A 13,532-nucleotide genomic window follows, 5' to 3' on the forward strand; every position below is an offset into this window, starting at 1 on the left:
TGGCGTGGCACAGAGGTGGGGAGACGCACGTGGTTGTTGTTATTATTGCTTAGTTGCTCAGCTATGTCCGACTGTTTGTGACCCCATGGACTGTAGCCCACTAGGCTCCTTTGTCCCTGGGATTTCCCAGGCAAGAAGAATGGAGTGGGTTGCCTATTCCTTCTCCAGGGGATCTTCCTGACTCAGGGATCAAACCTGCGTCTCCTGTACTGGTGGGGAGATTCTTCACCGCTGAGCCGCCAGCGAAGCCTGAGCGCATGGTTAGGGAAGAGCAACACTGACGATAATAATGATGGTGTTAGTAACAGTAGCAGTGATAGCAAACACTTACATAGCAGTTACTGGCTGCCAGGCATTGCTCTAAGCATTTTATATGAACTCTCATCTTATCCTCATAATGACCTTATGAGGTAGGCATCATTTTTTCCCCAGCTTCATCAAGATATTATTGACATATAGCATATGTAAGTTTAAGGTATACAATGTGATGACTTTATATACACACACACACACACACACACACACACACACACACACTAAATTCAATATATTTATATATGTATTTTGTGACATGATGACCACAATAGGTCAGTTAACACCTCCATTTCCTTATCACTTTTTGGTGAGAATATTTAAAATCTGCTCTCTTTAACAAGTTTCTGTGTTGTTAATTCCCAAGTAAACACTATTTTAGCCCCACTTTTCAGGTGAGGAAACTGAAGCAGAGACGGTTAAACGTCAAATAAGTTGCCTAAAGGGAGAAACCTGGAGCAGAAACCCAGATGCTCCAGAATCGCTTTCTGCAGGAATCCAAGGTAGAGTGTTAAGCTGCTTTATTGGAACAGCATTAATAACAGAGAGTGACCATCGAGGGCTGGGCAGCCTGGGGCCACAGGTCCAGCACCTGTGGCCACCTTTGTCCTCTTCTCTGAATTTCCACGTGCTGGTCCTGGTCCACACTCAGTGGATGTGGTAGCCTCTGAGACAGGGTCTCACAGGACTGAAATGTTTAACTTCCTGGTCCGTTGCCAGCTTCTTCCAGCTGCCTGGGAGCAGGGAGTCAGTTCCTTTTAATTGTTCCTGTTTCCAGGACAATGAGATGAAGATGTTCCCGTTCTGGTGGGTGCTATACATTGAGTGGTTGCATCCAAGTGGTCAGACATCAGGGCTTCAGGACTGGGGCGTCTGAAGCGTGGTGGTGCCGCCTCTCGCGTCCCCACTCTGACTCCAGAGAGCCGGCAGGTCTCGACCAGCTTTAAGTGAGTTCACTGCTGTGGTGACTGTCACAAGAGAGATGCTGGGAACCACGCTTACAGGCAGAATCCAAAACTTCAGCTCACACTTCAGAAATTTCTAGCCTTCAAGACTTTTTCTAGAGAAATATCCAAGCAAGAAAATAAACTACGCATTATTCAAGTCCTTCAACCTTGCTGTACAAGTAAGTTTTCCTTCACTGTTGATATGGTTTCTATTTAATTCAAAGTTCCTATCATTTCTGTTGGAAACAGACAATGAAACAACTCATTTGATAGTTTGTAACGAACCTAAGTTCATTTTTCTAAATTTTGATTAAAGTTTTTGAAATCTTATTGTATACCTGTTTTCAAGGTTTGAATTAAGAAAAAATAACAATATGTAAGTAATAATAATCAACAACTTTTTTCCTGAAGCTTTGCAATGTCTATAATCTGTTCATTAATTTTTATAATCTGATCTTATCCACAGCAGGTAGAGAATAATTATTGGCATCCCTATTTTACAAATGAAGAAACTGAGGCTCAAACTGTCTGAGTGGAAGAGCTGGGATCTCCTTGGGTTAATGGCTATTTCAGAATCTGAGGACCTAATAGTATTAAGAACTTGTCATCAGAACCAGATGTAGAACAGCCCAGTCCAGGGTAGTGAGCCCCACACCCATTCAGAATTGTTATAAATTTCTTTTGCATGACTTCTCTACCTCTCTGCCAGCCCCTCATTATAAGGATGCAAGATAAAGCAAAATTTCTCAAGCGCTTTCTGAAAGAGATTCAGCTTCTCTTTAAAATATATTTTCAGCTACCCTTATCTGCGAGGATCAGTGAGTTTACCTGGTAATTCCACAGCACCTTCTTCTGGAATTCTGCAGCATTCTGTAAAAAAACTTCTTTTGACTTTCTTTGTTTATGACTCTCGCAATTATGGATGAGGCTGGAAGGGTCAATTACGATCAGTGTGTTGAAATGTATGGGCCCTAGTCAACAACTTGGATGCCAGAGATTGGAGCTTAGTTATAGAGGAGGGCATTGCAGAACTTGAAATGAAGGGGTCCCATGACTAGGAGAGCTGGATGGGTGGAGGAACCGTGGAACATAGACTCGGTATGGACTCGGATGGTAGACTTATGGGGCTGTCTTCCAGGGGCCATAGGGTGGCAGTGGCAAGGTTCCCAGGTGAGAGTTGAGTATATCTGTGCAGTGAGAAGCTGAGAGTGCTTAGTGCCGAGGGAACTAAGTTTAGCACTTGTGAGTAGTTTTCTCACTCTTTGCCTCCAGGTTGGGGTAGGACTCATCCTCGTGCTCATACAATCCTTGGGCAAATGTCTGTCACAGCACTGAATACCACACTCTATGAGAAGAGGAATCAAGCTGATTTCCTCTGCTGCTTCCTGATCAATTAGCCCAATACTTAAAATAACACCTGTTGAATAAATGAATGAATGAGTAAATGAATAGAGAATCTAAGGCTCTTCCCATATCTCAGCTCTATTTTAATTTGATTTGATTAATTCTAGGAAGTGTTAGTGCTCATCCGCTAAGATGTGGAACTCTGTATGAAAGCTGATCCAAAAGAGACTGGGAATGTTATGACCACTGTCAGGGATTTTAGAATACACTAATTTGCTCCTTGCTGGCTTAATACTGTAATTTTTTTTTCCTTTCTGAATGAAAATATTCTTTGGATTACTTATGTCCATTAGCATTCCTGAGTTTATTTTTTTTAAAGGAATTAAGTTTTTTAAAAAATAATTTTATGTATTTATTTATTTTTGGTGGTGCTGGGTGTGTATTGCTGCACGGGCTAATCCCTAGCTGCTGTGAGCAGGCCTCCCATTGCAGTGGCCTCTCCTGTATCAGAGCACAGGCTCCAGGGTGTAGGCTCAGATGCTGCAGTTTCTGGGTTCCAGAGCACAGGTCCAATAGTTGGGGTGCATGGGCATAGTCACTCCGTGGCATGTGGGATCTTCCTGGGTTGGGGATTGAACCCAACACAATCTGCCTGCATTGGCAGGCAGATTCTCCACCACTGAGCCACCAGGGAAGCCCTGAATTTAAAATTTTGAGCTTTTTAAATTTTGTTCTTTTGGACCCTGTGTTTCAGTCTTTATTATAACAAAGCATAAAAGGGCTGATACTTCTTTTCTCCCCCAGTTTTTAAAAGAAGACAGGCTGGTCTTTGGACCTGGTTGAATTCCTCAGTGTAATATATTTTTAAGTTCTGGGCCCCAGCTATGAATCTTCTAGTTTAATGATGTTTTAGCCTGTAAATTTCCTTTTTACCCAGAGTGAACATCTGGGCATTTTGGCAGAATCCATTGCTATTTCCAGTTGATCACAACTGACCATTTAATACTTCAGGGTCATTCCGCTTCAAACCCTGATGTGTATTCAAATAGATAGCTTCAATTAAAATCCAGACTGGGCTACTTGCTGGTCATGAGAAGTAAGCTTGAGCATGCCAGTTGTCTTTAACATGGATTCTTCATTATAAAGATGGCTCATGTATCTTAAGGATTATTGTGGAGATTGAGTGAGATGATGCTTGTAAAGAGTTTACTACAGGGTGAGTGATAGTCACTCAGTCGTGCCTGACTCTTTGCAACCCCATGGACTGTAGCCTGCTAGGCCCCTCTGTTCATGGAATTCTCTAGGCAAGATTACTGGAGTGGGTTGCCATTTCCTTCTAACCAGTGACAATTAAACATCAATACATGCTTGTTCTTACTCTCCGTAAACAAACAAAAAAGCCCCAAACCATCTCTCTTCCTTGATTGCTCTTTCTCTGACTCCTCCTTCCCAGAAGCTCCTGTTTGTAGAAAATGCCTCTCTTCCCTCCATCCTTTGACTAAGATTTTTCCCTCTTGTGTGTAAATTTGAACTTTTTTTTTTTTTTTTTTTTTTTACAACAACAGACTACTGTTCTTTGTTACTAAACTTAGGCTGGGTGAGTGAGGCTTTCTATTTAGGCAAAATTTTCTTGAAACCTCAATCACAGGTTATAGTTTTCCTGAGATGATGGGTTCCCTATAATGTGTCTCCCCATGACCTGCCATATAACCAGAAGACTACAACACATGTTTGGAGTGCTGGTCCCAATCTGTTAGTTTCTCCCGGTGCCTTGGGTTGATATGTCTGCAAGGAGAGTGGAACATGGAAGATAAATTCTCTCATTGCTAAATTGTAGCTAGATCCATTTCTTCCTGGCTACCAAGAGAATGTATTTTGGGGTTTAATAATTGCGGGTGGGCCTTTCAAACCTCCTGTGAATCTCAGGAGCTGTGAATGAGCTCCAGCTTTACATGGCTTACAGATAATTTGAATATGACATTTCCCTTATGATTTCCTGTAGCTCATCTTTCAAGGTGCATGTAGAATAAGTCAAGTCCTTCTTTCAGACTTGTAGCCTGCCAGACTCCTTCCTCTGTCTATGGGATTTCCCAGGCAAGAATGCTGGAGTGGGTTGCCATTCCAGGGGATCTTCCCAACCCAGGATTGAACCAGGGTCTCCCACATTGCCGGCAGATTCTTTACCACCTGAGCCACCAAGGAAGCCTAGGTATCTCATATACGTGGAACCAAACAGTATTTGTCTGCACTCAGTGTATATTGGAATGCATTTTTAAGGTTACTTAATATATGTCCTACAAACTAATTAAACATTTTTCCCCCCCTGTGCTACACTATAGGTTCTCACTAGTTATGTATTTTACATACAGTAGTGTGTATATATCAGTTCTAACCTCCCAATTTACCCACCCCCCCACCCCCTTCATGTCCTCATGTTTGTCCTCTATGTCTTGATAACACTCTTTACCTTCAGTTTCCCTCACTTTACAAGTGAGAATATAATGGCTCAGGAAGGTGAAGTGAATTTCAAGAAATCTCACAGTTACCTCTTGGCTAAGTTAGGACTAGAACCCAGCCCTCCTGACTCAGTCAGGCACTGTTAACACCAAATGGTGTTACTTAGGTAAGAAAGAATTATGAAATACAATCAGTTTTCTAACCTAATAGAATGATGCAATGAAAAGTGTGAATTTGACATTAGATGTAGCTGTGGTCAAATTCTATTTTATCATTTGCTAGCCTTGGGATAGTAAGTATGAGAAGAGATTTCACTGACATTTAATTTCATCATCTATGAAGGAGAAAATAAAATTTGCTCTTCAGTCTCATTGTAATGATGAAGTGATATGGTGCATAGTAAAATGCTGAGTTACGTATTCAAAGAGGTCAATTATATGGACATGAATTTTTCTCAACCAATTCCAAAACTGGCTTGGCAAGGAATTTTGAGAGTTTGCACCTGAGAGTCTAAGATTGGGCAACATCAGTCACCTACTAGGTTACTTCTAAGTTCATTCCAAATTGCTCTTTACAACTTTAACAATTTCCAAAAAGAGAATACATTTGATAGAAAAACACAAGAAGCTGTTTACCATCAGCAGTGGTCAAACAAAAAGAAAAAAAGAAAGATAAAATTTAGCAATAAATAAATAAATTGCAATATCCATTGCTGGCCTGGGTGAAAGAAAGAAAGAATCTAATGCATTTTGGTGATAGCTGTGTAAATTGGGAGTGGTACCCTTTTGGTTAGAGATATCAAAAGTCTTTATAATATCTGTAATGCTCTATTGTACATATGGGGCTTCCCTGATAGCTCAAATGGTAAAGAATCTGCCTATAATGTAGGAGATGCGGGTTCGATCCCTGTGTTGAGAAGATCCTCTGGAGAGGAGAATAGAAACCCACTCCAGTATTCTTGCCTGGAGAATTCCATGGACAGAGGAGCCTGACTGGGTACAGTCCATGGGGTTGCAAAGAGTTGGACATGACTGAGTGACTAACATGTTCATGCTTTCACATTGTATATTCATTTGAGAAGTTATCCTAGGAACCCAGAAATAAATTAATGCATGTTGAGGTTTTCATGGTATTAGAAACAATGACTTATTGTTAGATTCATCATATATGAAATGAATCACCAGTCCAGGTCCGATGCATGATACTGGATGCTTGGGGCTGGTGCACTGAGATGACCCAGAGGGATGGTACAGGGAGGGAGGAGGGAAGGGGGTTCAGGATGGGGACCACGTGTATACCTGTGGCGGATTCTTGTTGATGTATGGCCAAACCAATACAATATTGTAAAGTAATTAACCTCCAATTATAATAAATAAATTAGAAAAATAAAAAATAATGTTTAAAGAGTTTATAATGATATGGGAAATGTTTAAATTATAATGTTAATCAAGATTATATGTTATGTATATTGCATGATTTCAAAAGGATAAGTGAGAAGTGGACAAAAATCCATATATGGAAGAAAGAGTGGAAGGAAAATGTGCTAGAAAATTGAGAATTTTCCTTTTTGATGGCAGCACTAAGAGTTATATTTTAATCTCCTTTAAATGTTTTCTAGACTTTGTCTAATCATCCAGATTTATTTTTGTAATTACTCCCCCCACCTTTTCCTTAGAAGATTTGCTGATACACAACCTTGGCAAAAACCTGAGCGAGCAGCTGTGTCTGTCTTCTGTTCCTCTGTCTGCTCCATGGACTTTGTATTCTGGCTTCTGAGAGGACCCTTTATGGCGTAGGAGGGCATATAGGCTGAGGGTAGGAACCTATGGGGTCTGTGTTCAGTATCCCACAACCTAGCTTCTGTGACTTGGGCTGCTTACTTAGTATGTCAAGGTCAAAACCAAAGATGTGTGGGTCAAATTGTCACAAACACTCTTAATAGGTTTTTAAGCAGAAAAAATAGGAAGTGATGATTTAAGAAGTCTGCTATAGCCCATAAATAGATGAAATCCCTCATCCAGTTTTTGAACCTGGGTCACTGAGGATTGTGGGAGATTTCCGAGTCAAAGAAGAGATTATGAAATCATAGATAATTTCTCATTGCATTTTTTTTCCTCTCAGCAGGAACTTTAAAAAACCCTATTTAGGCATTTAACACACATATCATCAAAGCGGGGGGAAGAAAGACCAGATGATGCGTAAATACGGACCAGATGGAAAGACCAGATGATGCAGAAATACGGACCAGATGACCTGTTAAGAATTCTATTGGTTCTGTCACCTGCTGTGTTAGAATGTAATAGAAATTCTAATAGGAAGCTATCAACCTTCTTACTGCTGCTGCAGTCGTGTCCGACTCTGTGTGACCCCATAGATGGCAGACCACCAGGCTCCCCCATCCCTGGGATTCTCCAGGCAAGAACACTGGAGTGGATTGCCATTTCCTTCTCCAATCAACCTTCTTAGATCCAGGTATTTTATAAGTTTCCTATATTTTTTTGATTTTAGATTTTTAGTCATTCAACAGATGTTCACTGAACACTGCCCCAGGTGTGGCAATGAGGATTCCTAGCACAAAAAATTCCTGCTTTCAAGCTACTCCTAATGTAGGGTGGGAGAGTGCAGGACGACCAACACAGCATAGTGTGCAAAAGTCCAGGGTGGACATGATGTAGGTGGACGGTGGAAGTTCTTATAATCTAGACTAAGGTGAGGGAAGAGATCATTTTCCTTGTGGAAATTTTGAAGGATGTTTAAGAGTCAGTCAGTAGAAATGGGAATGGGTACGTAGGATGGGGCAGTAGGTGGCGTGATGGGATGACACGTGGAAGGCAATGAGGTGTGAATGAGCATGACTCGGTCAGAAATTTAGGGTAGTCCACAGTAGTGAACAGGGAGGGGAGCTGAAGGGTAACAGGGATGGCTTTGCAGGGTCCAGGGACTTGTAATGAGACTAAAATGCTTAGATTTTATCCTGACTATGAAGAGGCATCTTTGAAGAATTTTAAACTGGATAATGACATGATTGAATGAGTAAGTTTTATAAATTTCACTGTGCTTGAAGTGTGGACCACTGAGCAGGTGTCTGGGTGAGGAAGATGATGGAGATACCAGCTATGATGGTATTGTAGCACCCATCAGCTTACTTTGCTAATTAGTCTAAATCTAGTGCTGAGAACTGTGGTTGGGTACGGCGACAGTGACGTGAAGGCGTTTGTTTCTCAGGTGTGTTTGACCCTTTGAGAACCTGCCAGGCTGTTATGTCCATGGATTCTCTAGGCAAGAATACTGGAGTGGGGCAGCCATTCCCTTCTCCAGGGAATCTTCCCAACCCAGGGATCGAACCTGGGTCTCCCTCATTGCAGGCAGATTCTGTACTGTCTGAGCCACCAGGGAAGCCCATAGTGTAGTAGGTACTCAAAAATGTTTATGGAATAAATAAATGAATGAATAATGAATGGATGAAGGTTAAGGAATAAGATTTGAAAAGCTGCAGTGATTCATTTTGGTATTATAAGATGGACTAGTGAAGGGAAAAGTCAAGGATGATTTCCGTGGTTATAGTGGATGGTGGAGGAAGTATAGAAGATAACCAGGTGCATTGACCAGTACAATTGGGAGTTGGAAGTGTGGCTATGAAAAATATTTAGGAAAATGATTTTCCCATAACGGGCTATTTTTAATGAACTGATATATGTATCTATATATATAATTTTTATTATAAAAGACTTCTTGAAGATATCAATCTAAAAAATGAGAACTTATTCTTAATGGTTACAAAGCAAGAGATGTAATATTTTGCAGAGTTATTTTGTCTGTGATTTAGCTTTGTACTTTGGGAAAATCACTGATTTGAAGTGTAGAAAATAACATGTATGTTTTTGCTTTGGGGTTCAGGATTTGGTTTAATTGTATTGCACATTGCGTTCCCCCATTTTTTAGTTTTGAAATGTCTTATAAGAGGTAGTAACAATTTTCTCTTGGTAAACCTTTTCCACCCAAGTTCTTTTGGCAGCTCACGATTCATGGATAGTCCAAGAAATGTCACGGAGTTTTTCATACTGGGACTCTCCCCAAACCCCAAGGTGCAGAGGGTTTTGCTTGTGTTCTTCTTGATTGTCTACCTGGTCTCTGTTGGAGGCAACCTGCTTATCATGATCACCGTTGTCTTCAGCCCCACCTTGGGCTCGCCTATGTACTTTTTCCTCTTGTGTTTGTCCTTTATTGATACTTGCTATTCCTCATGTATGACTCCCAAACTTGTTGCTGACTCCTTGTATGTGGGGAGAGCCATCACTTTTGAGGGCTGCCTGGCTCAGTTCTTTGTTGCCCATTTACTGGGAGGTGCTGAGATCATCCTGCTCACGGTGATGGCCTATGACCGCTACGTGGCCATCTGCAAGCCCCTGCACTACACGGCCCTCATGACCAGGCACCACTGTGCCCTGCTGGTGGGGCTGGCCTGGCTGGGGGGCTTCCTGCATTCCATGCTTCAGCTCCTGCTGGTCCTGCAGTTGCCCTTCTGCGGGCCTAACGTGATCAATCACTTTGTCTGTGACTTGTACCCCTTGCTGGAACTTGCCTGCACCGACACCTATGTCATTGGCCTGCTGGTGGTGGCCAACAGTGGCGTGATCTGCCTGTTGAACTTCCTCCTGCTGGCTGCCTCCTACCTGGTCATCCTGCGCTCCTTGAGGTCCCACAGTGCAGAGGGGAGGCGCAGAGCCCTCTCCACCTGTGGGGCCCACTTCACGGTTGTTGCCTTGTTCTTCGTGCCCTGTATATTTATTTACATGCGGCCGTCATCTACTTTGTCCATTGACAAGATAGTGGCTGTGTTTTACTGTATTTTGACACCCATGTTCAACCCCCTGATATATACCCTGAGAAATGCAGAGGTGAAAAATGCCCTGAAAAATCTCTGGAAAAAATGAGCAATTGTGGGTGGAGGATACAGGAACCCAGGGAAAGAAATGACCAGTCACTCTCAGAGAAGAATTCTTACTGTCTTTGTGAAAGTTGAGAAATCATCAAAAAATTTCAGAATAAAGTGGATTTGATAGTTTGAAATTTTGCCTAGTATATCCATAGCCTGTGTTGTTGACCATGCAAATGAGTATATTCTCCTTCATGTTTTTAATTCTTAAGTTTGTCCTAAACCGCAGAGCATGGAAGAACCACATTTCTCTTCCCAAATTGTGTTTGAGCTGGAGCCTTCCTCAGTCACTAGCAAAATCGTATTGAAATGTTACTAACCTGGTCCTCCAACTCTGCACATCAGAGTACTGATCACAACAGCTATTGATGATTCACCTGCACCTGATTTATACTGACAGTGATGTCAGAAAGAATCTATAGTGCGATGACACTTTGAGAAAACAGGGAATACAATTAAGATCGACTGAACTAAAGTCGTGGAAGTGTATAGAATAGGTTTATACACTAAAACCTAAGCATGATTGTATACTAACTGTAATGTGGTATGAAATTCTGAAACAAATGTCTGGTGTGCACACGTGACCACATACACTTGCACCACCCCCCCCCCCGACACCCCTACATGGTGTATGGTTTATCGAGCATTGATCTGGTATTAGCACACACTGCTCCACCGCTCACTCAGTTGTGTCTGACACTTGCAATGCTATGCACTGGGGCCAGCCAAGCTCCTCTTTCATGGGAAAATCCAGGTGAGAATATTGGAGTGGGGTGCCATTTCCTCCTTCAGGGGATCTTCCCCACCCAGAGACTGAACCCGCGTTTCTTAAATCTCCAGCATTGGCAGGCAGGTTCTTTACCACTGAGCCACTAGAGAGGTCCCACTTCTTATCATTCAGCTTAGTTCAGTTGCTCAGTTGTGTCTAATTCTTTGTGACCCCATAGACTGCAGCATGTCAAGCTTCCCTGGGAGTTCCCGTACCAGCCCCTGGACTTTGCTCAATTTCATGTCCCAGTCGGCGATGCCATCCAACCGTCTCATCACACTGATCATCAGATTCTCAGCAGGTTGAGATATTTAACTATAAGGAGACTCATGTTTCCAGGAAGATAGTAGACTGCTGGTGGGTGGGACAGTTTTTATTTTATCAAAACTTAGATAAACACAGGCATTTCCTAAATATAAGGAGAATAAAGGGTAGGTAGGAATATTTTGCCAGATGAGATTCTAATTTACAAGGACATTGCTTAAGACAGGGCATCGCTTCTTCTTCCTTTCTTTAAGTGAATAGGCAGATAGTCATTTAATAGACTCTTTCACTGACAGTCACAAAACTCTTTTTTTTTTTTTAAACGTTGATTCATCCTTTTAGACTATAGAAGGATGGGTAGCCTCTAACTAGAATGGTTTCTCCAAGTTAAAGGAAAGCAAAACCCAGAAGTATGTATAATGTGTAAAGCAAGGGGAAGGAGTAATTTAACTTCTTACACAGGATACTGTCTATAGCACAGGCAGAAGTGGGGGTAAACGAGCAAGTGGGGGTAAAGGAGAAGCTGGGCACGTCCCCAGCTATGGCCAAGTCAGTCTCCCCATTCTACTTCAGCTTACTTTCCATTAATTTATGTCACTATTGGAAACAAAACAGAACATGTAGAAAACCTCATTGCATAGCAGAAGAAAGATTTAACTCAAAAAGTATGGACTATGCATACAGAGATTTCAGGAAATCCTATTCATGGGTTAGTCAAGGGCTACTGTATCTACGTGGAACCCTGCTGAAAATGGTCAGAGATGTACTCAGGTTGAACTAGAAAAATCAATGTCTGCCAAATGTTCTGATTCAGTAGAAACAAAATAAATTAAATTTAGGTAATTAAATTATTATTTTCATGTAATTACTTAGGTATCTAGTACCTAAAGGGCTTCCCTGGTGGCTCAGAGGGTACAGGGTCTGCCTGCAATGCAGGAGGCCCAGGTTCAATCCCTGGGTCGGGAAGATCCCCTAGAGAAGGAAATGGCAACCCACTTCAGTACTCTTGCCTGGAAAATCCCACGAACGGAGGAGCCTGGTAGGCTACAGTCCATGGGGTTGCAAAGAGTTGGATACAACTGAGTGATTTCACTTCCACTTTAACCTAGTGTTCACATGCTCAAAACTAGCTTAATTTTTAAATGGGCAAAGGACTTGAATATGTATTTCTACAAAGGAGACATACATTTGAATAACAAGTATATAAAAAGATGTTCAACAACATTAATCATCAGGGAAATGCAAATCCAAACCACAGTGAGATATCCCCTCACTGTTAGAACATCCATTATATAAAACAAAAGGGTTGGCAAGGATGTGGAGAAATGGGGACTTTTGTCTTACTGTCAATGGGAATATAAACTGGTACAGACCCTTTGGAAAACAGGAGGGGGTTTCCTCAAAAAATCAAAGTTAGAAGTACCGTATGTCCTATAATCCCACTTCTGGATATTTATTCAAAACAATTTAAATTAGGATCTCAAGGAAGTATTTGCACTATTAAGTTCATTTCAGCCTTGTTCAATCCCTGGGCTGGGAAGATCCCCTGGAGAAAGGAAAAGCTGCCCACTCCAGTAATCTGGCCTGGAAAACTCCATGGACTGTATAGTCCATGGGGTCTCAAGGAATTGGACATGACTGAGTGACTTTCACTTTCACTTTTGGGCTTCCCCGATAGCTCAGTTGGTAAAGAATCCACCTGCAATGCAGGAGATCCCAGTTCAATTCCTTGTTTGGGAAGATCCACTGGAGAAGGGATAGGCTACCCACTCCAGTATTCTTGGGCTTCCCTGGTGACTCAGCTGGTAAAGAATCCCCCTGCAATGTGGGAGACTTGAGTTCGATCCCTGGATTGGGAAGATCCCCTGGAGAAGGGAAAGGCTGCCCACTCTAATATTCTTTTTTTTTTTCCACTCTAATATTCTGACCTGGAGAATTCCATTTACTGTATAGTCCATGGGGTCTCAAAGAGTCAGACATGACTGAACAACTTTCACTTTTCACTGTCAGCATTATTCACAACAGCCAGGATGTGGAAACAACCTAAATTTCCATCAGTAGATGAATGGATTTTCTAATGTGGTGTATACTTATGTGGAAAATCATTCAGACTTTAAAAAGAAGGAAATCCTGCCATTTGTAGCAACATGGATGAACTCAGGTCATTATTATAAGTAAAATAAGTCAGTGATAGAAGGACAAATACTGCGTAATTCAATTTATTTAATTGTATAGAATAATAAAACTCTTGGAGACAGAGTAAAATTATGGTTTCTAGGAGCTGGAGGAAGGCAGGAATGAGAAGCAATGATTTAACGGATGTGGAGTTTCAATCTGAGAAGATGAAAAAGTTGTGAAGATGTTTACATGACAATGTATTAATAAATGTATTAAATGCCACTGAACTGTGCACTCAAAATGGTAAATTTCATGTTATGTGTATTGTATGACAAAATAATCAAGGGGGAGGGACAGACTTTGAGTGAGGTTGGCAGCAAACAGG

The 13,532-nt window shown here is 41.6% G+C and overlaps 1 protein-coding gene across 1 annotated transcript; it reads left to right on the plus strand.

Moving 5' to 3' along the window:
• Window positions 1-9,085: 9,085 nt before the first annotated feature.
• On the plus strand, window positions 9,086-9,994 carry LOC101121544 (olfactory receptor 4C3D). The gene has a single exon (XM_027979060.2). It carries the CDS (start codon window positions 9,086-9,088, stop codon window positions 9,992-9,994), a length of 909 nt encoding a protein of 302 aa, XP_027834861.2.
• The last annotated feature ends 3,538 nt before the right edge of the window (window positions 9,995-13,532 follow it).

The sequence above is a fragment of the Ovis aries genome, chromosome 15 (assembly GCF_016772045.2).
Source record: "Ovis aries strain OAR_USU_Benz2616 breed Rambouillet chromosome 15, ARS-UI_Ramb_v3.0, whole genome shotgun sequence".
NCBI lineage: Eukaryota > Metazoa > Chordata > Mammalia > Artiodactyla > Bovidae > Ovis > Ovis aries.